Source organism: Lontra canadensis, unplaced genomic scaffold, assembly GCF_010015895.1.
Source record: "Lontra canadensis isolate GAN:19392208 unplaced genomic scaffold, GSC_riverotter_1.0 scaffold13, whole genome shotgun sequence".
Taxonomy (NCBI): domain Eukaryota; kingdom Metazoa; phylum Chordata; class Mammalia; order Carnivora; family Mustelidae; genus Lontra; species Lontra canadensis.
Genome location: NW_022631007.1, coordinates 26,974,081 through 26,998,652, shown reverse-complemented (window position 1 = coordinate 26,998,652; position 24,572 = coordinate 26,974,081). Strand labels below are relative to the sequence as shown.

Here is a 24,572-nt window from a genome sequence, read left to right as displayed (position 1 = left end):
GCCCACAGAAGGTGGGTGACTACAATGACATTGAACTTTTGCTGGGTTATTTAGTATGTGCCAGGTAATACGGTAAATAATTTATATGCTTTATTTCATTAAGTCCTTATGACCACCCTACAGAGTAGGTATCTTTGCGTCCCCACTTTACAGGTGACAATCTTGAGTTTCAGAGGATCAAAGTTTTTCACAGAAGGCAAATCAGCTTGTTTATGTGAAGATGGCATTGGAGCACTTGCCTTTAACTCCTGCGCTCCAGGAAGTTGGAGTTCAGAAGCTTATCTCCCCCACAGGGTTCCATTCATATCACCTGATGATTGAATTGGTCTAATCTTGCTAGCAAAAAAAATTTTTTTTGGCCAAATTTTAATTCTTTGAAATCTGTCCTAAGGAAACTAGACATACAAAATTTCTAAATATATAGTTTTTAAATATAATATTTAAAATATATAAAATTTAAATTTATAGAATTTCACACTTAAACTTATAAAATTACATTTAGTATTTAATGTGCTTTCCCAAACTATACCTCTTAGAGACCTTGATATACTTTCTCAGAGGCACTTGCTTCCTTGTTTCAGAATGACTGGTTTAGAGTTAAGGAGGGAGTTATTTATACTGACCATGTGGTAAAGAATTACAATTTTTGTTTTAGTCAGAATTGTTGAATCATAAAATTTGGAGGGTTCATTTGTATACTTTACTACTTGTATGATAATTCCTACAAGAGATGTTTTATAACCAAATCCCTTAGAAATACATGTAGTCTCTTGCTCACAGTTTTAGTTTTATTTTCTTTCTTCTTTTTTACAGTTTTAATCTTAAAATATTATTTTAAAAATGTTTCCTTTTTACGGAGGATATCATGGGGTTTTACCAACAACAATTAAATGTCTATAAATATATCTTTAAAGAGAAAATTGACACCAGTATTCATACTGTGCAACTCAGAGCCTCAAAGAACTCTCTAAGCCCAGGGGTTCCTCAGTGCCTTCCCCAGCCATTGGTTGTGAGACTCCCTTCTCTGCCTCTGTGGTATGCTCACTTGGGACAAACTCAGGTGAGAAGTGGATCAAATAGCTGAGTGTAAGGAACCAAGCTGCCTGACCTGCTAAGTTCCTTCCCTGAGGGAGAGACAAAGCTTTGACCTTCAGCCTGCTCTGGTACCCTAATTTTCTGCAGGTCTCCTGGCTGTTAGTTTCATTAATGGAACTTTATCATATTCTCTTGCTCTGCCTTTCATGATCCATGTCCCTTTGCTTATTGTTTGCTTATGGCTTCTGCTCTACCATTCTTGTACCCCATGTTTTGTTCTACCCAAATTGGTAACCAAGTGATTACCCTAGAAATCTCAGGAAGCTCTGGCAATGTTTGATGTTCTGAGGAGACTGATTTTATACCTAGAACTTTGGCACCATCCTGGAAGGATGAGGACCTGTATGGCAGTAGACTCCAGAGAGTTCAATAACACCCATCACCAGGCTGATTTACCTTGCAGGTGGTTGCATTGCAACTAGGCAGATCTAGGAAGTAGATGAACATATCATCTGGGCAAAAACTCAGTAGACTTTTTTGTAGTGCTGTCAGATTCACTGGTAACAGAGGATAGGCCAAATAGCATTAGGAGGTACTTGAACTGCCAGATTTGGGCACAGAAAGCTGCCTTACATTTGCTCACTCTTCAGAGGGGAAGACATTGTATGTGCTGCAGAGTTCCACCTTGGAAAACACCCGAGACCTGGTCTAGCAAGTCAGTGATGAATAGGGCAGGGTTCTCTTCTCCAGAGTTACAATTTTTAATGCTTTTGAATCCACCAGAATTTTTTAAAAAAGATAGATAGATAGATAGATTGATTGATTGATTGATTTTAGTTGGAGGTGGGGAGGGCCAGAAGTAGAGAGGGAGAGTCTTAAGCAGACTCTACACTGAGCATGGAGCCCTATGCAGGTCTCATTCCCACAACCCTGAGATTATGACCTAAGGCTAAAGAGTCAGATGCTTTATTGGCTGAACCACCCAGGGGCCCCCAACCACAATTTTTATATTTGCTAAATCAAATTCTACAAAACAGAAATATTCTTTGAGATACTCCATTGAGAATAATGAATTTCATGTTCCTATAAATTAGAAAATCTATTTTTCAATCACCTCAAGAAAATCACCTCAATGCACTTTAGCATAATCAAGTTTTTGAGAAATCCTGTGCTGAAACATATGATAAGCTGAAACATATTAAATTTTGTTTAGTTTACTATTTCCCATTCCCCCCAATCCCAGCATCTCATTGACAGTATTGTTTTATAGAACACAATTCGGGAAATGTTAGCTTATATTCACAAGCTAGTTTCAGAGTCTCATAGTTCTTGAGGACTTAAAAAAATGCTTTTGAATTTTTTTGGGCAATCAGGACTATCAGAGAAAAAGCCTGATCTTGGCAGATGGGTTAGGTTGTTAACCTAGGAAACCAAGATGGAACTTACTAGAATTATTACATGTAAGTAGCAGGTTGGTCTCCTGGATGAACAAAGTCAATTCTCCTATTGGCTTGTATGTTTTACTATGATTTTCTGGGTGCTGAAAACTTAAGGGAGTTGAGCTAGATGGTTGATAAGTGCTATGTTTTTGTTTAAACAAATCCACCATGAAATAATTTCTGTTTTTATTCCACAATTATGCAACCATCCTTCATGTAACAGTTTCAGATATACTTCTGGCAAAAACTACATGTTAAAAAAGTAGACAATGAAGTATCATCTATAATAGTATCCCTCCATTATATATATATATATATATATATATATATATATATATATAAATCACTAATTTTTAAAGATTTTATTTATTTATTTGACAGAGAGAGAGAGAGATCACAAGTAGGCAGAGAGGCAGGCAGAGGGGAGGGGGAAGCAGGCCCCCTACTGAGCAGGGAGCCCGATGTGGGGCTTGATCCCAGGACCCTGAGATCATGACCTGGGCTGAAGGCAGAGGCTTAACCCACTGAGCCACCCAGGTACCCCAAATCCCTTCATTATAGATACAAATAAAACCTCTGTCCATGTAAGTAAGTTGGCTTAGAAGATGCTGGCACATATATAAAATAGAATACTATGAGGCCATTAAAATAAATGGCAATTGTGAGAATTACTTAGAAGTATCTTTTTAGAAAGATTTTATTTATTTATTTGACACAGAGAGAGAGAGAGATAGCAAGAGAGGGAACACAAGCGGGGTGGGGGTGGGAGAGGGAGAAGCAGGCCTCTGGCTGAGTAGGGAGCCTGATGTGGGGCTCAATCCTAGGACACTGAGATCATGACTGAGCGGAAGCCAGATGCTTAATGACTGAGCCACCTAGGTGCCCCTAGAAATAGCTTAAAATGTTATTGAAAAATCCCAATATAAAATGGTAACTATGTCATAAGTATAGTTATTTAAAATATATATGCATGTAGACAGGGACTGGAAACTTATATGCAAAAATAAAAATAATCATTGTATTAAAGTAATTGATGCTATTTTCTTATTTGATATCATTTCTGATGTTGATAAATGATAATCAAAACTCTCTTCTATGATTTCATTAAATCTGCCATAAGCATGGGATAGACTACAATGTTTTTGGATGTCCATTTAGAGCTGGTTATGGTTTTATTCTAAAAATGACTATATTTAAGTAATATGATAAAAAGTCATTAAGGGGGCACCTGGGTGGCTCAGTGGGTTAAAGCCTCTGCCTTCGGCTCAGGTCATGATCCCAGAGTCCTGGGATCAAGCCCCGCATCGCATGGGGCTTTCTGCTCAGCGGGGAGCCTGCTTCCTCCTCTCTCTCTGCCTGCCTCTCTGCCTACTTGTGATCTCTATCTGTCAAATAAATAAAATCTTAAAAAAAAAGTCATTAAGATGTATTACTTTTATTAGTAATTAAATCCTACTTGTACTCCCATTTCCCTATTTCAGGACCTCATGATCTCTTAACTTTTGAAATAACCTCCATGTTGGTCCAGGTTTACCTGATCCTCTCCCTCTTTATTTTCTGTTTTTATTGACCATTCCTCCTCCCAGCCCACGCCCCATTTTGCTGCCTTGGGAATCTTTCTGAAACACAGATCTGCTTGGCAGGTGAGGTCAGCTGAATATCCCTCAGTGGCTTCCTACTGCCCTAAGCTCTTTCCACACAAAGCAATGCTAGGATGTGCCATGCGCTTGCCTTTATGCTCATGCTGTTACTTCTACTTGGGGTGTTCACTTAACGCTTCTATCTCCATGTCTAGCAAGTGTCCAACCCATGCTAGGAATTTAGTGTATGGTCTGAATAAATGAACAGGTGAATTTTAAAATCTATGTATGTTTATGATTATTTAAAAAAAACTGATGGAGATAATGTCTATTTCAGATGTAAAGTGGAATCTGAAATAAAATCCTTTCTCAGTGAGGAAAACATTGGAAATGAATGTCTTTCTGACCTTCTAAATTTTGGTGAGTTGTTTTCCTTTTTGATCCTATGTTTAAAGGGGAGATTCATTTTGAAGATGAAAGTGGGCCACTCACCATAGGTTCTCTTCCTATTAACTGCTTGTTTTTTTCTGAAGGAATCCAAAGCTAAATCTGCATTGTAATGACTGGTTCTTGAAGGAACTTAAAATAATAAGGGGTTACCTGGATGTAATTTTGTTTCTTCATAGAACAAGAGTTATCAGAACAATGGTGCACATATCTTAAGAATGTGATAAGTCCTATTCAGCAATTGAGGGCAGATCTAAAATACAGACAGCATCACATTTCACAGCATTCATGCTCACATATTGAGCTTAACTCGGTGAAAGTACTGGAAGAGGTCAGTATATTACCATTACTTCTAATAATATAATATTTCATTTTTGTTCCAACTAGAACAGTTTGACATAGGAAATAAATGTGTGCCTTGTATTTAAATAGAAGGTAGGGGCACCTGGATGGCTCAGTCCTTAAGCCTCTACCTTCAGCTCGGGGCATGATCCCAGTGTCCTGGGATCAAGTACCGCATCAGCCTCCCTGCTCTGCGGGAAGCCTGCTTCTCCCTCTCCTGCTCCCTTTGCTTATATCCCCTCTCTTGCTGTCTCTCTCTCTCTCTCTGTCAAATAAATAAATAAAATCTTATAAAAAATAAAAATTAAAAAAAATACAAGGTATAGTAAATTGTGTCTCTTCAGTATCTTAAACATACCCCTGAATCTGTCCAAGCATGCTTATTTCTGTCCTGAAAAGTTACAATGACCTCATGACAAGTCTCCCTGCACTCATTCTTGCCACTCTTCACAGTACGTTTTGGGATTCTACCTTAGATGGAGTGAGATCAAGTCATCCCCCTGATAGATCCCCTCAAGGCCCCTAAGTCCTCCTGATACATCCTGGCTTCTCTCCTCTTAAACCTCATCTCTTGCCTGACACTCCCCTTTTTCCTAGACCTTGTCACACTGAGGCTGACCTCCCATCTATTCCTCAGAGGTGGCAGACTCCTCATCTCAAAGCCTTTGCATCACCTGTTTTCTCTGTCCCACTGATGCCACTTTTTGTCACTTAGGTCTTAGCTTAAGTGTCTTTTCCCCTGAGAGGCCTGTCCCAATCATCCACATGAGAGAAGCTACAGTCATTCTCTATTATATTACCCTGTTTTTATGTCACTTACCTCCTCTTGATAATCATCTTTCTATTTTTTTAAAAAAGATTTTACTTATTTATTTGAAAGTGAGAGAGAAAGAGTGAGTGTGCATGAGCGGGGCAGGGAGGAGCAGAGGGAGAGGGAGAAGCAGACTTCCCGCTGGAGCAAGGAACCTGATACAGGACTTGATCCCGTGAACTGAGCTGAAGGCAGATGCTTAACCCACTGAGCCATCCAGGAGTCCCTAGGCAAGGGATTTTCAATGCCTTTAAATATATATATTATTTATGAAAGCAAAATAACAACACTACAGAATAACTGAAAAATGGTAAGAAAAATCATCTAAAAGCATACATCTAGTGCCATTATGACTGTGGAGCTTATGCTCTAGTCAGGGGAGGTAGTCAATAGACTAATAAAAAAATAGATAAGGGGAGCCTGGGTGGCTCAATCGATTAAGTGTCTGCCTTTGGCTCAGGTCATGTTTATGCTTTCTCTCTCTCTCTCTCTCTCTCTCTCTCTGATAAATAAATAAATAAATAAATAAATAAATAAATAAAATCTTAAAACAAAAATGCATATCCAGTTGGGGATTGGAGGCAAGGATGCAAAGGGAGGAAGGGGGTGATTAAACCAGAGACAATCTGGTAAGCTCTCTGTCTTAACACAAACAAAATCCAAATGAGATTGCAGAGTGGCTATGACCCCACTATACTTCCTAGGCCCATTTTTAGGATATGTGTCTAGAGGTCCCCTCTGATAAGCACTATCTGGCTATGGCATTTCTTGAACCCTTTTCCACAGGTCCTCAAAGAGACCTTCTCTTATCTATATCCTCTAGATTGACTTCGTGAAGAAACAATTGAAAACTGTCTTCGAAAGTCTTAGTCTGGAGCAACAGAAAATAGAAAATTATCTTTCAGACTGGAGTATGAAGGTAAATTTGATGTATATAGTAATTTGTTTATCAATTTGTCATTTATGTTAAGTATAACAATCATATAATTTTTTTTCAGATACTAGATTATTCTTCAGAAGAAAGAAGTAACCTGCTTACAGAACTGCCTGTGGAATTAGAAACTTTGGAATGCCCGTACCCTGATTTGAAATCTTCAATTCTTCATGAGTTCTGTAACTTTACAGAGAATTATCAAAAGAAACTTCAAGACGTTGATCTGCAGTTAGAAGACCTATCCAGGTGATAACACTACTTGAATTGTGTAGATTTCTGCCACTACATTTTTATTTTTATTAGGGGTTATTATACTTCTGATTTATTGTTTACATAGTTATTATGTGGTTGGAACATAGTCAATCAGCAAATGTTTAGATTGACCGTTTGTTGAATAAGGGTTCTCTTTCCTCCAAGATAATTTTCCTGAACAATGACTTTAAATTTTTATAAGGTTGAAACATGATGAAAATACCACCTCACTGAGCTCTTTACTGAATAATTAAGAAAGAGTTTTCAGTAACCATGAATTTTGACTTTAATGTGTGAAGCTCCTCTTCAGTGGAAATTTATGAATCAATACTAATAATAATTGATTGCAATAGAAAATGTATCCATGGAATTATGTTACTTGTAATCTGCTGTGATTTTGTTCTACAGTAAACACAAAGTATGTTTTATAAATTTTTAAAAACATGTTAATTTTTTTTAGAAAATGGGACTTCTGGATGTATCCTGAGAATGACAAATCCTCTTCTGAACGACAAATACAACATTAGGGGATTTATTTTATTTTATTTTTTTATTAACATATAATGTATTATTTGCTCCAGAAGTAAAGGTCTGTGAATCACTAGGCTTATACATTTCACAGCACTCACCATAGCACGTGCCCTCCCCAAGGTCCATAACCCAGCCACTCTATCCCTACCTCCCACCCCATAGCAACCCTCAATTTGTTTCATGAGATTAAGAGTTTTGTTTCCCCTGATCCCATCTTGTTTCATTTTTTCCCTCCCTACCCCCACGACCCCCTGCCCTGCCTCTCAAGTTCCTCATATCAGGGAGATCATGTGATAATTGTCTTTCTCTGATTGACTTATTTTGCATAGCATAATACCCTCTAGTTCCATCCACGTTGTTGCAAATGTCAAGTTTTCGTTTCTTTTGGTGGCTGCTTAGTATTCCATTATAGATATATGTCACATCTTTATCCATTCATCTGTTGATGGACATCTAGGTTCCTTCCATAGTTTGGCTATTGTGGACATTTCTACTGTAAGCATTCAAGTGCACGTGCCCCTTCGGATCACTACTTTTGTATCTTTAGAGTAAATACCCAGTAGTGTGATTACTAGGTCGTAGGGTAGCTTTATTTTAAACTTTTTGAGGAAACTCCATACCGTTTTCCAGGGTAGCTGCACCAGCTTGCATTCCCACCAACAGTGTAGGAAGGTTCCCCTTTCTCCACATCCTCACCAGCATCTGTCGTTTCCTGACTTGTTAATTTTAGCCATTCTGACTAGTGTGAGGTGGTATCTCATTGTAGTTTTGATTTGTATTTCCTTGATGCCGAGTGATATGGAGCACTTTTTCATGTGTCTGTTGGCCATGTGGATGTCTTCTTGGCAGAAATGTCTGTTCATGTCTTCTGCCCACTTCTTGATTAGATTATTTGTTCTTTGGGGGTTGAGTTTGATAAGTTCTTTAGAGATTTTGGATACTAGCCCTTTATCTTGATATGTCATTTGTGAATATCTTCTCCCATTCTGTCAGTTGTCTTTTGATTTTGTTGATTGTTTCCTTTGCTGTGCAAAAGCGTTTGATCTTGATGAAGTCCCAATAGTTCATTTTTGCCCTTGCTTCCCTTGCCTTTGGTGATGTTTCTAGGAAGAAGTTACTGTGACTGAGGTCGAAGAGGTTGCCGCCTATATTCTCCTCAAGGATTTTGATGGATTCCTGTCTCACATTGAGGTCTTTCATCCATTTTGAGTCTATTTTTGTGTGTGGTGTAAGGAAATGGTCCAGTTTCATTCTTCTGCATGTGGCTGTCCAATTTTCCCAACACCATTGGTTGAAGAGATTGTCTTTTTTCCATTGGACATTCCTTTCTGCTTTGTCTGAGATTAGTTGACCATAGAGTTGAGGGTCTATTTCTGGGCTCTCTATTCTGTTCCATTGATCTATGTGTTTGGTTTTGTGTCAGTACCATACTCTCTTGATGATTACAGCTTCGTAATAGAGCTTGAAGTCTGGAATTGTGATGGTGCCACTTTGGTTTTCTTTTTCAACATTTCTCTGGCTATTTGGGGTCTTATCCAGTCCATATAAATTTTAGGATTATTTGTTACATTTCCTTAAAAAAAATTGATGGTGCTTTGATAGGGATTGTGTTACATGTGTAGATTGCTTTAGGTAGCACAGACATTTTCACAATATTTGTTCTTCCAATCCATAAGCATGGAAGGTTTTTCCATTTCTTTGTGTTTTCCTCAATTTCTTTCATGAGTACTTTATAGTTTTCTGAGTACAGATTCTTTGCCTCTTTGGTTAGGTTTATTCCTAGGTATCTTCTGGTTTTGGGTGTAAATGGGATCGACTCCTTAATTTCTCTTTCTTCTGTCTTGCTGTTGGTGTCTAGAAATGCAACTGATTTCTGTGCATTGATTTTATATCTTGACACTTTACCGAATTCCTGTATGATTTCTAGCAGTTTTGGAGTGGAGTCTTTTGGGTTTTCCACATAGAGTATCATATCATCTGCGAAGAGTGATAGTTTGACTTCTTCTTTGCCAATTCGGATGCCTTTAATTTCTTTTTGTTGTCTGATTGCTGAGGCTAGGACTTCTAGTACTATGTTGAATAGCAGTGGTGATTATGGACAGCCCTGCCATGTTCCTGACCTTAGGGGAAAAGCTCTCAGTTTTCCCCCATTGAGAATGATATTCACTGTGGGTTTTTCATAGATGGCTTTGATGATATTGAGGTATGTACTCTCTATGCCTACACTGAAGAACTTTCATCAAAAAAGGATGCTATACTTTGTCAAATGCTTTTTCAGCATCTATTGAGAGTATCATATGGTGCTTGTTCTTTCTTTTATTAATGTATTGTATCACATTGATTGATTTGCAGATATTGAACCAACCTTGCAGCCCAGGAATAAATCCCACTTGGTCATGGTGAATAATCCTTTTAATGTACTGTTGGATCCTATTGGCTAGTATTTTGGTGAGGATTTTCGCATCCATGTTCATCAAGGATATTGGTCTGTAATTCTCCTTTTTGGTGGGGTCTTTGCCTGGTTTTGGGATCAAGGTAATGCTGGTCTCATAAAATGAGTTTGGAAGTTTTCCTTCCATTTCTATTTTTTGGAACAGTTTTAGGAGAATAGGTTATTTATTCTTCTTTAAATGTTTGGTCGAATTCCCCTGGGAAGCCATCTGGCCCTGGGCTCTTGTTTGTTGGGAGATTTTTGATGACTGCTTCAATATCCTTTCCAGTTATGGGTCTGTTCCAGTTTTCTATTTCTTCCTGGTTCAATTTTGGTAGTTTATACATCTCTAGGAATGCATCCATTTCTTCCACGTTGTCATATTTGCTGGCATATAGTTGCTCATAATATGCTCTTGTAATTGTTTGTATTTTTTTTGGTGTTGGTTGTGATCTCTCCTTTTTCATTCATGATTTTATGTATTTGGGTCCTTTCTCTCTTCTTTTTGATAAGCCTGGCCAGAGGTTTATCAATCCTAATAATTCTTTCAAAGAACCAGCTCCTAGTTTCATTGATCTGTTCTACTGTTCTTTTGGTTTGTTTCATTGATTTCTGCTCTGATCTTTATTATTTCTCTTCTCCTCCTGGATTTAGGCTTTCCTTGCTGTTCCTTCTCCAGCTCCTTTAGGTGTAGGGTTAGGTTGTGTATTTGAGACCTTTCTTGTTTCTTGAGAAAAGCTTATATTGCTCTATACTTTCCTCTTAGGACCACTTTTTTTGTGTCCCAATGATTTTGAATAGTTGTGTTTTCATTTTCATTAGTTTCCATGAATTTTTAAAATTCTTCTCTAATTTCTTGGTGGATCAACCAATCCACTCTAATTTCTTGGTGGATCATTCTTTAGTAGGATGCTCTTTAGCCTCCATGTACTTGAGTTCTTTCCAACTTTCCTCTCATGATTGAGTTCTAGTTTCAGAGCATTGTGGTCTGAAAATATGCAGGGAATGATCCCAGTCTTTTGGTACTGGTTGAGACTTGATTTGTGACCCAGGATGTGATCTCTTCTGGAGAATGTTCCATGTGCACTAGAGAGGAATGTGTATTCTGTTGTTTGGGATAGAATGTTCTGAATATATCTGTGATGTCCATCTGGTCCAGTGTGTCATTTAAAGCCTTTATTTCCTTGTTGATTTTTTGCTTAGATGATCTATCCATTTCAGTAAGGGAGTTGTTAAAGATCCCTACTACTATTATTGTCTTATTGTTGATGTGTTTCTTTGATTTTGTTATTAATTGGTTTATATAATTGGCTGCTCCCATGTTAGGGGCATAGATATTTAAAATTGTTAGATGTTCTTGTTGGACAGACCCTTTAAGTGTGATATAGTGTCTTTCCTCATCTCTTATTATAGTCTTTGGCTTAAAATCTAATTTATCTGAAATAAGGATTGCCACCCCAGGTTTCTTTTGATATCCGTTAGCATGGTAAATTGTTTTCCACCCCCTCACTATAAGTCTGGAGGTGTATTTGGGTATAAAATGAGTCTCTTGCAGACAGCATATCAATAGGTCTTTTTTTTTTTTTAATCCATTCTAATATCCTGTGTCTTTTGATTGGGACATTTAGCCCATTTACATTCAGGGTAACTATTGAAAGATATGAATTTAATGCCATTGTATTGCCTGTAAGGTGACTGTTACTGTATATTGTCTTTGTTCCTTTCTGGTCTGTTACTTTTAGCCTCTGTCTTTGCTTAGAGGACCCTTTTAATATTTCCTGTAGGGCAGTTTGGTGTTTGCAAATTCTTTTAATTTTTATTTGTCCTGCAAGATTTTTATCTCTCCTTCTATTTTCAATGATAGCCTAGCTGGATATAGCATTCTTGGCTGCATATTTCTCTCATTTAATGCTCTAAATATATTTTGTCAGTCCTTTCTGGCCTGTCAGGTCTCTGTGTATAGGTCTTTTGTCCATCTAATATTTCTACCATTGTATGTTACAGACCTCTTGTCCTGAGCTGCTTTCAGGATTTTCTCTTTGTCTCTGAGACTTTACTATTAGATGATGGACCTATTTTATTATGGACCTATTTTTATTGATTTTGAGGGGCATTCTCTGTGCCTCCTGGATTTTGATGCTTGTTCCCTTCGCCAGATTAGGGAAATTCTCTGCTATAATTTGCTGCAATATACTGTCTGCCCCCCTCTCTCTTTCTTCTTCTTCTGGAATCCCAGTTATTCTAATATTGTTTCATCTTTTGGTATCACTTATCTCTCGAATTCTGCCCTTCTAGTCCAGTAGTTGTTTGTCTCTCTTTTGCTCAGTTTCTTTATTCTCTATCATTTAGCCTTCTTTATCACTAATTCTCTCTTCTGCCTCATATATCCTAGCAGTAAGAGCTTCCATTTTTTATTGCACCTCATTAATAGCTTTTTTGATTTCAACTTAGTTAGATTTTAGTTCTTTTATTTCTCCAGAAAGGGATTTTATTTCCCCAGAAAGGGATTCTCTAACATCTTCCATGCTTTTTTGAGGCTGGCTAGCACCATGAGAATCAACATTTTGAACTCTAGTTCTGACATATTACTACTGTTCTTATTGATTAGATCCCTAGCCATTGGCAGTGCCTCTTGTTCTTTTTTTTTTTTTTTTTTTTTTTTTTTTTTTTTTTGCGGTGAGTTTTTCCACCTTGTCATTTTATCCAGGTAAGAATAGATTAATGAGAGAACAAAGTACTAAAAGGGTAGCAACAATCCTGGAAAAATATATACTAACCAAATCAGAAGAGACCTGAAACTGGGGGGAGAAGGATGTGGGGAAAAAAGAAAAAATATATATATATATATTAGACCGGTGAATAGAACAGATCTACACACTTGATTTTGGGTGTATTTTGGTCTTTTAGAAGAAACAATCTCCCCAAATTTTAAAGACAGAAAAACTTACATACATATACAAATATAAAGATAAACACAATGAAGGGATGGAATATGACTGTAAAGATGAAATTTTAAAAAGATTCTAAAAAAGGAATTGATAAGATAAGAAGTTGGGTGAAAAAAAAAGAGAAAAGAATGTGATCAGGCTGGAGACTAGAACAAAGCTATGCAGTTAATTTAGGATATATTTTGATCTATTAGAAGAAATTGTATCCCAAAATTTTAAAGAAGGAAAAACCTATATGTATACAAGAAATAAGGTTAAATACAATGAAGGGATAAAATATGATTATAATAATAAAAATTTAAAAAATTTTTAAAAAGGTATTGATAAGATAAAATAGTTAAAAAGACATTAAAATAGGAAAGAGGAAAAAAATTTTAAAAATAGAATAAGAAAAAAATAAAATTAAAAAAAAATTAACTTTGAGGGGTGCCGGGTGGCTCAGTGGGTTAAGCCTCTGCCTTCAGCTCAGGTCATGATCTCAGGGTCCTGGTATTGAGCCCTGCATTGGGCTCTCTGCTCAGTGGGGAACCTGCTCCCACCCCCACCTGCCTCTTTGCCTACTTGTGATCTTTCTCTCTGTCAAATAAATAAATAAAATCTTTTAAAAAAATTAACCTTGAAAGACTAAAGAATCATGGGAAAAGAGCCATGAATTCTGTGTGTTGCATTCCCCTAGCTCTGGAGTTCTACAATTCTCATTGATTGGTGAACTTGGTCTTGGCTGGGTGTTCTTGAGATCTTCTGGGGGAGGGACCCATTGCTGTGATTCTCATATGTCTTTGCCTGATTCAGAATTGCACCAACCTTGCCAGGGACCAGGCTAAGTAATCTGCTTGAGTTCACTCTTGGGAGCTTTTGTTCCCTGAACGCTTTCTGTATATGTTTGGAGGTCAGGAATAAAAATACCAGCCTCCCAATCTCCAGCCCAGAGGAGCCGAGAGCTCAGGGCCCCCACTGCTCAGTGTGGCCTCAGAGAGAAGCCGTTAATCACTCCTGTTCCCTGGTCTTGGACTGCACTCCGAGCTCACCCAGCCTGTGAAGGAGCATTTCTACCTCTGGTACATGGCCCCGTTTGGAATCTCCAAACCCAGCTTCTACTTGTCTTACTTGGAGAGGCAGTCCTTGGTGATGTCTGACTCTTTCCTGACCCATGTTTTTCTTACATCTCTATGGGGATGGTCAGGTGTTCCTTGTAGGCAGACACTTTTTGGTCTTCTAAGAGTCCCTTCTTTCCCCGCCTCTCTGCCTTCCTTTATTCCATCCTGCCTTGCATTAAAGCTGGGGGAAAATTAATAATATATCTTTTATATATGCTGATTGATTAATTAATTTCACTTTATTGAAACTCAGTCACAATGAAATGTTAACTCAGCCGTGTACTTAGTTGAAGTCTCTAATTGTAAAATAAACATCCTCCCTCCCTTCTCCACCCCAACCTTGTTAAGGAGATTTTAGAGTTCATCAAGTAAGAAGGAGAGAGTTTTTTGTTTTTGCTCTTTTGTTTTTCTGGGGGATGCATTATAATCAGGCTGCTTGTGGCTATGAAGAAGGTAATTTTGCCCCTTTCCTTTTAAAGGAAACTGTGTCGTCAAGAATCTTTATAAATGTGAGCGATCATTGTTTAGAAATAATCTTAAAGGAAATAATCATGGAAGTGAAATAAATAGTTGGCTTCAAGGATAGTCAACATTTTTTTTTCCTTTCTTTAGTGATGGCAAAATCTTCAAAATGACAAAATAGCCAACAAATAGAGGATTACCTTCATCAATTATGATATACCTATGTAATGGAATACCACACTGTAATTAATTATTATATTAAATAATTTTTAATGATACAAATAGTTTCAATAAGTTGCTGTGCAATTAGAAATTAGGCCACAAAATAGTGGAGTCTCTCTCTCTCTTTTTTTCCCCTTTTCCCTCTGAAAGTGTTACATCTACATCTACAAAGCTACAGAAAAAACTGGAAGTTTATCCAAACCAGCAATAACAATAGTTATCCCCAGGAAGTAAAATTATAAATAAGTTTGGCCTACCTGCTTTTTTCTATTTGTAAAGCAAAACACAGACTTTTAAAAATCTAAGTTAAAGAGTGTAGGGGATACTATTGATATTTAATGAGTACCTGTTAAATGACGTGACAGGTACATGCCATTTTAACTGTCAATACAGCCCATTTAAAAAACGACTTTACAAATGAAGGAACTGCAGCTAAGTGGAAAGTGAACAATCTCTCCAAAGTTTCTGAGTTACCAGATAGCTGAACAGGAATGAGTTTCTTCTGCTCATCTGAATTGAAAGCTTTCCCTCACACCACTCCAATTCAAGCATTTACATGTATCAGTTGTGTTGGTAAATTACAGTGCTTTTGAACAGAAGTACGATGCAAGCCACAGAGGTGAACAGCATATAGAATTTGAAGTTTCTAAGTAGCCATGTTAAAATATTTTTTGGAAGATGAAATTTAATAGTAAATTTCATTTAACTTAATAGTTCAAAATATTAGCATTTTGACATACAATCAGTATTTCAAAATTATTAATTAGATACATTACATTCCATTTTTCATATGAAGTCTTTGAAATCTGGTGTGGATATTACACTTGCAGCACACCTTAATTGGTGTGCTAACCACATGTTAAGTCCTGAATAATGACATAGTGGCTCATGGCCACTGTCTTGGACAACACAGCTTTAAAGGATGTTGTCTTTTACTCTAACATATTTTTTTTTCTTTAAATCTCACAGCAATTGAACCTATCGCTTTATTCAATATGTGTAAAGCTATTTAGATTTTATTTAAGCTGTATTTCATTAGTAACTTGAAGACAAGTTTAATTGCTTGTTTTAGACTCTGATGAAATTGTGGCTTTAATTTCCTAACATTTGGATGAATTAATCATATAGATGAGACATAATTGTCTGATGCTCCATTTAGCTATGTCAGATCTGAAGCCAATATACAGCAAAGCTATAGAGTGATAACGAGTAATTTCTACTTTATTGTCTGATAGGCATGTTAAATTTTAAATATTGATTCATTATTATTATCCTGTTACTTTATGAGATCAGAATCTGAATACTATTTAAAATCTACAATGATTATAACAGTTTTGTCCCTCTATGTATACATTGCCAAGGCCTATAGTTTCATATTTTTTCAACTAAATTATTTCAATTTACTCGACTTGTTACTTGAAACTTACTAACTAGTAACTAGTAACTTATTACTTGAAAGTTACTAACTAGTAACTTTCAAGTAACAAGGCAAGTAAATTACTAACTAGTAAGTTTCAAGATAACTAGTAGCATTATATATGTTTCCTTATATATGTATTTTTTCTTTTAATACAGAAATAATTACATTCATTACAGAAAATGTTTAAAAAACCAAGGCAAGCAAAGAGAAGGAAGTAAAAGTTAGTCTTTAGTTTCCAACAGCAAGAGACAGTCTCTGGTAACAATTTATATATTTAAATTATATGTATGTTTATAAAAATGAAATGTTTATAAAAATGTATATTTATACATATACATTAAAATTGTATGTTTATAAAAATGAAAACATACTCTACACCTACTCATTATTTTTCCTGTTTGTGAATCAAATCTAATATTATTCATTTTTCCAATCAGTGTTTACTAACCTATGTCTTAGATCACTGTATTAAATATTCCTTTACAATGTATTTTTTATTATACATATGACATTACAATATGTCATTGTACCAGATAAATTCAACCCATCTTCTGGCTTTAGACAATTACTTAGTATACATTTTGGTATTTGGTTAAAAACCTTGGGACAAATAACTCTGTTGCTATATTTTGAGTAATCCCATGATTATTCCCTTAACACGAATTTCTAGAGATGGAATTGCTGAGTCAAAGGGATTGAAAAATTATAATACTCTTGAGAGTATGGCTATATTGCTCTCCAGAAAAGTAGAAACACTTTATACATTGACCAACAGACTTTCCATTGTTTGGTTCATCTTTTGGATTTCATTGGATTTTATAATCCTGTGTGAATATCACCAGTGTCTTGTTCATATTCTCTTTCTCTCTCTTTTTCAGTACTTATTTACATAGCATAGCTCTGTCACTGTCTTTTTGTGAAAGCTTTGCCAACAGAATTGGCAAAAAGATGAAAAAGATAAAAGCCAGCATCAGAAACTCAGCACTCAGGAAACAATGAGTGACTTCATGTAATTTTCTTTAAAATATCTATATTTTAAAGATTTTATTTATTTATTTGACACACACAGAGAGAGAAAGATCACAAGTAGGCAGAGCAGCAGGCAGAGAGAGAAAGGGAAGCAGGCTGTCTGCTGAGCAAAGAGGACCCTGAGATCATGACCTGGGCTGAAGGCAGAAGCTTAACCCACTGAACCACCCAGGTGATCCTAAAGTATTTTTAATAAACAAATATTTACATATGAGGATATTGCTTGATGAATACAAGATAGAAGAAAGAGAAGAAAAGGGATGGAATAACTGATACTTGCTTATTTGATGACGTTACAAGTTAAAACAATGGGGCTTTAATTACCAGATGGGATTCTTTTTAAAGAATGTAGTCTCAGAAATTTTGGAAAATTTCCTTGCCTAGGGATGTCCAGTCTCAGGTTCTACATTTCTGGTCTGGGCTGGTTGTATGTCAAGGGTAGCTAGTAAGTGGAAAAGTGCTCAGAATTAGGAACATGGTTATTTGAACATTGGCGTGTTCACTTACATTGGTTACATGACCTACTCGAGCAACACCCTGGTAACTACAACTCTCATTTTCTCTTGAGGTATTCCAACATGGTTTGTCCAACCTGATTCTGCAATTTGTATTTTTTAGAGGGAGGTCATAATTGTAGACTATGATTTATTTTTTGTCATATATATTTAATAACTTTCTCTTAAAATCAATACATCATTGAAAATACTTAATTACTTTATGACTCGAACTAAAAGGCATATTTGACAACTGTTTAACCTACTTCAGGTTTGTTGTGGGAATAAAGTATATTTTAAGTTCTTTTGGCTATAGTGTAATGTATTTTATCAAGGGAGAAAAATGGATGCATTTTCTATAGGATACCCGAAAAGCTAGTCTTAGAGTTTGCCTTGCTTGATTAATAATTCAGCTTGTATATTTACTTGGATGTTATGTTTGTTTAAATGTATCTGTGTGGATAAATCTAGAAATAATAGCTGTAAGTTTCTAGGTTCAACAGTCCCTATTGTTAGTATCACTGAAGCCCACACCTACCTTCTTGATATAATTGTTTCAGATAGAAACTACACAGTGTAGTGGTGTTTGAGGCTACATTTTTTAATACTTTTGGAGACTGAAAAATATCCTTTTTATAGGATGAAGGAGTGAAAGTCATTTATGAGAGGTTTCTGTTCTTTGGTGGATATGAAATCAAATTAATCTTGAGTAAATCAGATTGGAGAAAATGGAAACACAGCAGCTTGAGCGATATGTGTCCAGGACAATTGACATATGTTATTTTTTAACCTGGATAATACAGATAGAGTTTATTATTAACATAATAAAATATGTGTATCTATAAACAAAGATAAGATTAAAATTACTATGGACAGGATTGCCAAATTTTGACAAGAGAAGAATTATAATGCCTATTTTATATATCAAATCAATTGTTCATAACAAGATTTTCCTACTCCTTGTACCTTGAGGTCCAATCCTTTGAGAAAACTGTATCATTAGAACTGAGACTATGGGGAACCAGTAACATAAGAAATTATAATCCCCATGCTCAGGCTAATGTTTATCTGCCATCTTAGTGCTTATATAAGAACATAAAGTTGAATATTGATAATGTCTAAAAAATAATAAACTTCTCTGGGAAAGAGAATCATCAGTCCTCTAATCTACTCTTATAATTTCTTAATGACTACTGATAGTTGGTTTGAGGTGATATTACAACATTTTTATGTGGCATTTAAAATTTCAAAAGCCTGAGGCACCTGCCCTGCTCAGTCATTAGAGCATGTGACTCTTGAACTTAAGTTTGTGAGCTCGAGCCCCACTTTGGGTGTGGAGCCAAATAAATAAATAAATAAATAAATAAATGTCAGAAGCCCTCAATGGTTAATTAAATGTTTCCTCGTGCCATCCCAAAGTAATAGGCCAGTTTTATTATTCTTGTTTTTGAATCTGGAAAACTGAGTCATAATGTCTATATAAGTAACTTTATTCACTTCACCTTTATTGCAGTTAAAAATGTTCTTATTTCCCCAAAATGAAAAATAACTGGTACATGGAGGCAAGTTCTGGCTCAGTGGGATTAAAAAGAATAGAGCATATTGTGTGTTTGTAGGTGATCTTTTACTGATTGTATACATTCGAGTTTGAGCTGATTTTGTTTAGTTCTGGGTCTTTGCCTTTAAAATGGTCCTTGATGTTGAATACTTGTCAGTTACCAATCATCAGAGGAATGTTAGTTTAGATGGGGGTCTCTGGACACATTTAAAAAGTCATTTTTCTCTCCTTCAAGATACCCTATCAAATTGGGTATCTTTGGCTGTAAGTAAGAGAATCCCAACCCAAGTCATCGTCACTTAAACAACAGCGATGTCTTATTTCCCATAAAATGCAGAAGTAGAGAAGTCCAAGCACAGTGAAATCTGGTATTCTGCATTCTCTTGCCCTGCTTTCCTGCAAGGTAGATGACTTCCTGCAGCAATTCCCACCATAACACTCAGAGGCAGAAAAAGAACTTTTCTTCCTCATAAGCTAGGAAACCTTTGCCTTAGAAGACTAGTTCTCACATTTCATTGGCCAGAATTGGGTGTTTTGTCCAGACTTATACCAAACATTGGCCAGAAGAACAGGAAGCTTGTGAATGGATGTCTGTAAAGGGCTTAAAATCAGTCAAGATTCTCTCTCAGGGATGGGGATGGTGCCCACCTTCCCTGGAGTGGAGGCCCTATGGAGAAAGGTAGATCTTGAATAAAATTAGGATTCTGATGAGCAGAAGCAGGAGTAGGGGCAATGTTTGCTACTTTTTACCTTTTCCTTACACTTATGATGAATATAATTACTTAAAACATAGCATGTCGAGTGGTTGAGCCATTATGTGTTACTTTTAACAGGCTGTTTTATCTTGATCATACGATCTCAAAACTTCCACTAGGAATTATATTGCCTCTTAAAACTGTGTAGATTGATGTAGGGACAAAGGATGGTTTAGGAGCCTTGCCCTCATCCCAGCTACTCCACTTCTAAAAAAATATACATTCTAAGTAAAAAATCGAGCTTTCTATGACAACTACTCCTCCTCAAAAAAAAAAATCTAAGAAAAAACAGTGTGCTTGCCATATCAATAGCAATTGCAGTTTCCGTATAAATCATTTAACCTCCTCTTCTGGCCAGATTCATGCCCCTAAACCCTTCTGGAAAAATTCTGGAGTCATCAATTTTAGAGCCCTGCCATATTTTCACTTTCCTGTGGCTCTCAGGAGACTGTGGCTTTGGATGCTGATGTAAGTTCTGGCTTTACCCTATAGGCAATTTTGTTGTTGATTCTTTAATTCAGTGGATTTTGGCCATACATCTACAACTGATCTTAGCCAAAAGGCTGAGAAGTGAGGGCCATACTTGTGAGAACCTACCTTATTCTAGCCATCAGCTTCCACCTAAGTAGGCAGACTGGGCAGAGCCTGAGGACCCTGGAAGTGAGAGCTAAGTAAGAATGGGTCTCTGGAAAGACAATATACTTACTCAAACAAAATCCAAGGAGAAGATTCTGTTGGTCAGAAGTAACTCTAAGGCTCAGGAGCCCCCTGTAAACCCGGCCAGAAACCAAAGAGAGATTTGTATTTGGATAATGGGAGTGGAGTGGTGTGGTAGTAGGGTGGGGTGAGAGTTTCAGGAATCAGGCTAATTAGATTCAGTGTTTGGGTCTGATTTGGAAAGACAACATTAAAAAGTAGAGTCAAGTTATATCTCCTAGAGGGTCAGACCCAATACAGCCCAAAAAGCCGATTACATCAGAGCTATCTTTTACTCACCTTAATCCACCAGTGTTTCCTTGCAATCCTACTTCTTAGTGGAGAGAAGCACTAGATGTCTCCTGCCACTGTTACACTAGAAGAGTTAAGAGTTTTTCTCCAGGCCAGATTCACTGTGGCCAGTTGCCAATCTTGAGCTAGCTATTAGATGTATCAGGCAGCTTCAGGAGGTACTACCATTTTGCTGGAAATCTCCCTTCACTCTGAGAAAGTTATAAAACAACTTTCAGCCATTTGTGAACACAATGGTTAATTTCATAAACTTGTCTCTGCTGTTAAAGTACTTGTCACCTTGTTTGCCACCATTGGTTGCCTCTCTGCTTCTCCCCCCGCCCCCCACAAATGTGTGTTGATGTCATAGAGCCGAAACCTTAAGGAAATGACTTAAGCATGACTAAGAAGAAAATCAGTGGCTAAGTTAATTGTAAGTCAGTTTAGAATTTTTGGAATGATTCAACAGGTAGAATTAGGGGGACAGTCAGCCTTGGTGTAGTTAGATTCTTATAGCTGTCATTCTTTTCTGAATTACCCATTTTGTCTCACATCCTGGGATATCATGATAAAATTATATCATGGGACTTCATTATGGGGCGGGGATGGTAGGTGGAGACTGAACTGTAGATATTTTACACTTCTGCAGTCTGGAATTTCCTGAAGTGTTAGAAGTGCCCAGTAAGCCTAGAAACTGTAAAATCTTGGTATGCTATTATAAAGATGAAAACTATGAAACATTTTAAATCAGAAAATTTGGATGGACAAAAAGAATAGAAATTGCACAGACCTGCCAAAGATTTTTTTCTCTAAAGATAATTTAAAAATTACAAAAGTTTAGGATAATTTTAAAGCCTTCTTTAAATTTTTTAAAATTATGGAGTTACTTTTCAAATTCAGAAAGTAGGTAAATGATTAGAAGAGCTTTTAATAGCTGTATAACTTAGCTACTTCTGTCATTGGAATCACCAGCAAAGCAATTAAATTAAACAGGAACTTTGAAGGTAAAATCTAACCTTAGCAGCACCGGGGTGGCTCAGTTGGTTAAGCAACTGCCTTTGACTCAGGTCAGGATCCCAGGGTCCTGGGATGGAGCCCTGGGTCAAGCTCTTTGCTCAGTGGGGAGCCTGCTTCTCCTGTTCCCTCTGCCTGCTACTCTGCCTGCTTGTGTTCTCTCTCTGTCAAATAAATAAATAAAACTAAAAAAAGAAAAAAGCTAACCTTAGTTATTTTATAGAGCTTAGCTATTTTACATAGGTTTTTCTGTACAATGAAAAGATGTTTGATTAGGAAAGAAAAATGTCCAGATTGGAATTTAGAAATTCAGATTTATTAAATTTGATTTTATTTTAGAGGCTAAATAGAAAACAGCTACTTTGTTATTCTGAAGAGGCCATTATATTTGAATATTCCTCTTAGATTTTTACTATCCAGAAGACTCAGTAAATATATAATGATGGGGGCTTTCTCCCTCACAAACAGCATCCTAATGGAGATGTATGACTGTGCTATTACTATTGCCAGTATGAATATTTGCCTCAAAATTTAAGCCTTTGGCTCTAAAAACTGCTATAAATACTCTAAAATAATAATGTTGTGAGTATTTATGTATCATTTTAAAGTATGTTTTTTGCTTTTCTTCTATGTATACTAGAAAAATGACTTACAGTTTGCATAATTGTGGTAATTAGAAAAAGTTGTTGAAATGTGAGGTTTCTAAAATCAATAAGAAGAGCAAAATGGATGTGATCTTTTGTGGCATACTTGGTTTGAAATAGTTGTGATGTTATATTATCATTTCATATGTTTAAGTGGTTTTAATGTTGTCACTATAATGACACGTAATTAATACATTCGCACAATACGTAAAAATGCACTCAGTGCCACAGATTCTCCTGCTGCTATATTTATTTATAGCAATGCACACTGCTTAATGTGTGCTTTTATTTGAAAAGCATTTTTGTAAATGTTTGCCATTTGCACTTTCTCTTTGAGTGTAGCCGAAATCTTGCACCACCATTCAATATGAGAGATCATCAAAGCAATTAGCTTAGAAGTACTTCTCCATTTACCAAAGGATTAAAACTATTTTTTGAAAATTATGGGTAAGATGGCTTAAATACTATCTTAGGTCAGGTTCTATAGAAGCAAAGCTGAGATAGGAATTGTAAGAACAAGTGATTTGTTGGGCAGTGCTCTCAGGAGAAGGATGGTAAGGAAAGAAAGAAAGAGGAGGGAAAAATGGTTCTGCATGGAGGTGAGCTCAGTGGAAACAGCCTGCAGTTTGCTTCCACTGTGAAATTCTAGAGCATGAATGGTTCTCAGAGTTGGTTCCATCGTGAGGCAAGTGGGTTGACCTTCTATTCCCCCATATCAGCCAAACATTGGTGGCAGCTGCCCTCAAAAATGGGTGGGAAGAGAAGCCTCCTGGGTGAGGCATTTCCCATTTGGTCTGGGGCAATTCTGCAGAGAAACAGGGGCATCTGTGAATTATCAGCATCTTGGTGATTGGACTTCTAGCTAGTAAGGGAGATCTAGCATGGCACCAACAGCATCCACCAAATAGATGGATGACAACTTAAAATAAATGGACAATTTATTGACCTCAAATCTGTTATTTTCCCCTCCTCAGCATACCCCGCCACATACATCCACATTTGTAATTAAATAAAGGTGGAAAGTCAAACCATGTTCAAGTCCCTGTGATTAGAGATAGTTTAAAAGCATAAATGAAGACATGGACCGCAGGTCTATTTTTTTTTTTTTTTTGTTACTTGTGGTGTAGTAATAGAGAATTTATGTGGCTGACTTTGCTATTAAAATGCATTTTTGTTATTGTGACCAAATGAGTTCGAGAGAGGACCTTAGGTATTACGCATGAAGTCTTGAGGGTGTTCTAAATGCCAAGTATACTTAGGCAAGTGTTTCCACAGGCTTAATACCCCTATATGAAATGCTTTGTTTGAATGTCTATACATTCATACCTGATTCAGACAGAAGGAATACACTCAGTGTGTTCAATGAATGAACTCATCTCAAATTATTTCTCTGCAATAGATTATGTCATACAGAAGAACTGTGGAGCATGCTTCTTCTGGTAAAATACCTCCATGCCTCTTTTTCTTCCCATTATAGAGCTGTTAGTGAAGATTATCTTTTTTGAAAGAGAATTTTTTTTCTTGCTACTTACCAGAATAGTGAAACACTTTACAAAAACCAGGTAACTTTGTATGATATGAGGACAGTGGAATTCCCATTAGTATCACTGATTTAAAGAGGTTTTTATTCATTTTAAATTGTCAAGTATTTTTCAAGGGCATAGAAGATATATTATGAATTCGTTGAATTGCACTATTAACTTTAAAGTAGAAGATCATTGATATAGTAGAAATAAACAATAGCAAGTCTCCATCTTGGATCAAAGAGATACTTGTTGCTAATAATATTCACTCTGATTGCACCTGTATTTCATTATTCCAATTTATTAAACAGGAATAACAATATGCAAATAAACCCAGAATAATAAAGAGGCATTAATTCAGTTTAGAGTTTAAGCTGATATCGCACCCTTTCCACTCTGCATAGGGCTTTGCTAATACCTTATGTAAAACACAAACCGGGCCAGTGCCCAGGAATGCCCTGAAATGAAAAAGGCATTCTGGACCAGGGTGGACATGTTACTAGGTAGGGCCTTGAAGAGGTCCTATTTACAAATGATTTCTTCAGTGATCTGAAATCTAATGCCATTGGTAATCTTCTCACTAACATTATCTAGTCTTAATCCCACCACATGAGAAG

At 36.5% G+C, this 24,572-nt stretch overlaps 1 protein-coding gene across 1 annotated transcript in view; it reads left to right on the top strand.

Annotated features, from left to right (window-relative positions):
* The window catches only part of CCDC148 (coiled-coil domain containing 148), a 245,041-nt gene that overhangs the window by 76,973 nt on the left and 143,496 nt on the right, over positions 1-24,572 (top strand). Inside the window, exons 5-8 of the mRNA XM_032857859.1 lie at positions 4,392-4,474; positions 4,681-4,832; positions 6,478-6,573; positions 6,653-6,834. Coding sequence (XP_032713750.1) covers positions 4,392-4,474; positions 4,681-4,832; positions 6,478-6,573; positions 6,653-6,834 — 513 coding nt within the window. The remainder of the gene's footprint in view (positions 1-4,391; positions 4,475-4,680; positions 4,833-6,477; positions 6,574-6,652; positions 6,835-24,572) is intronic.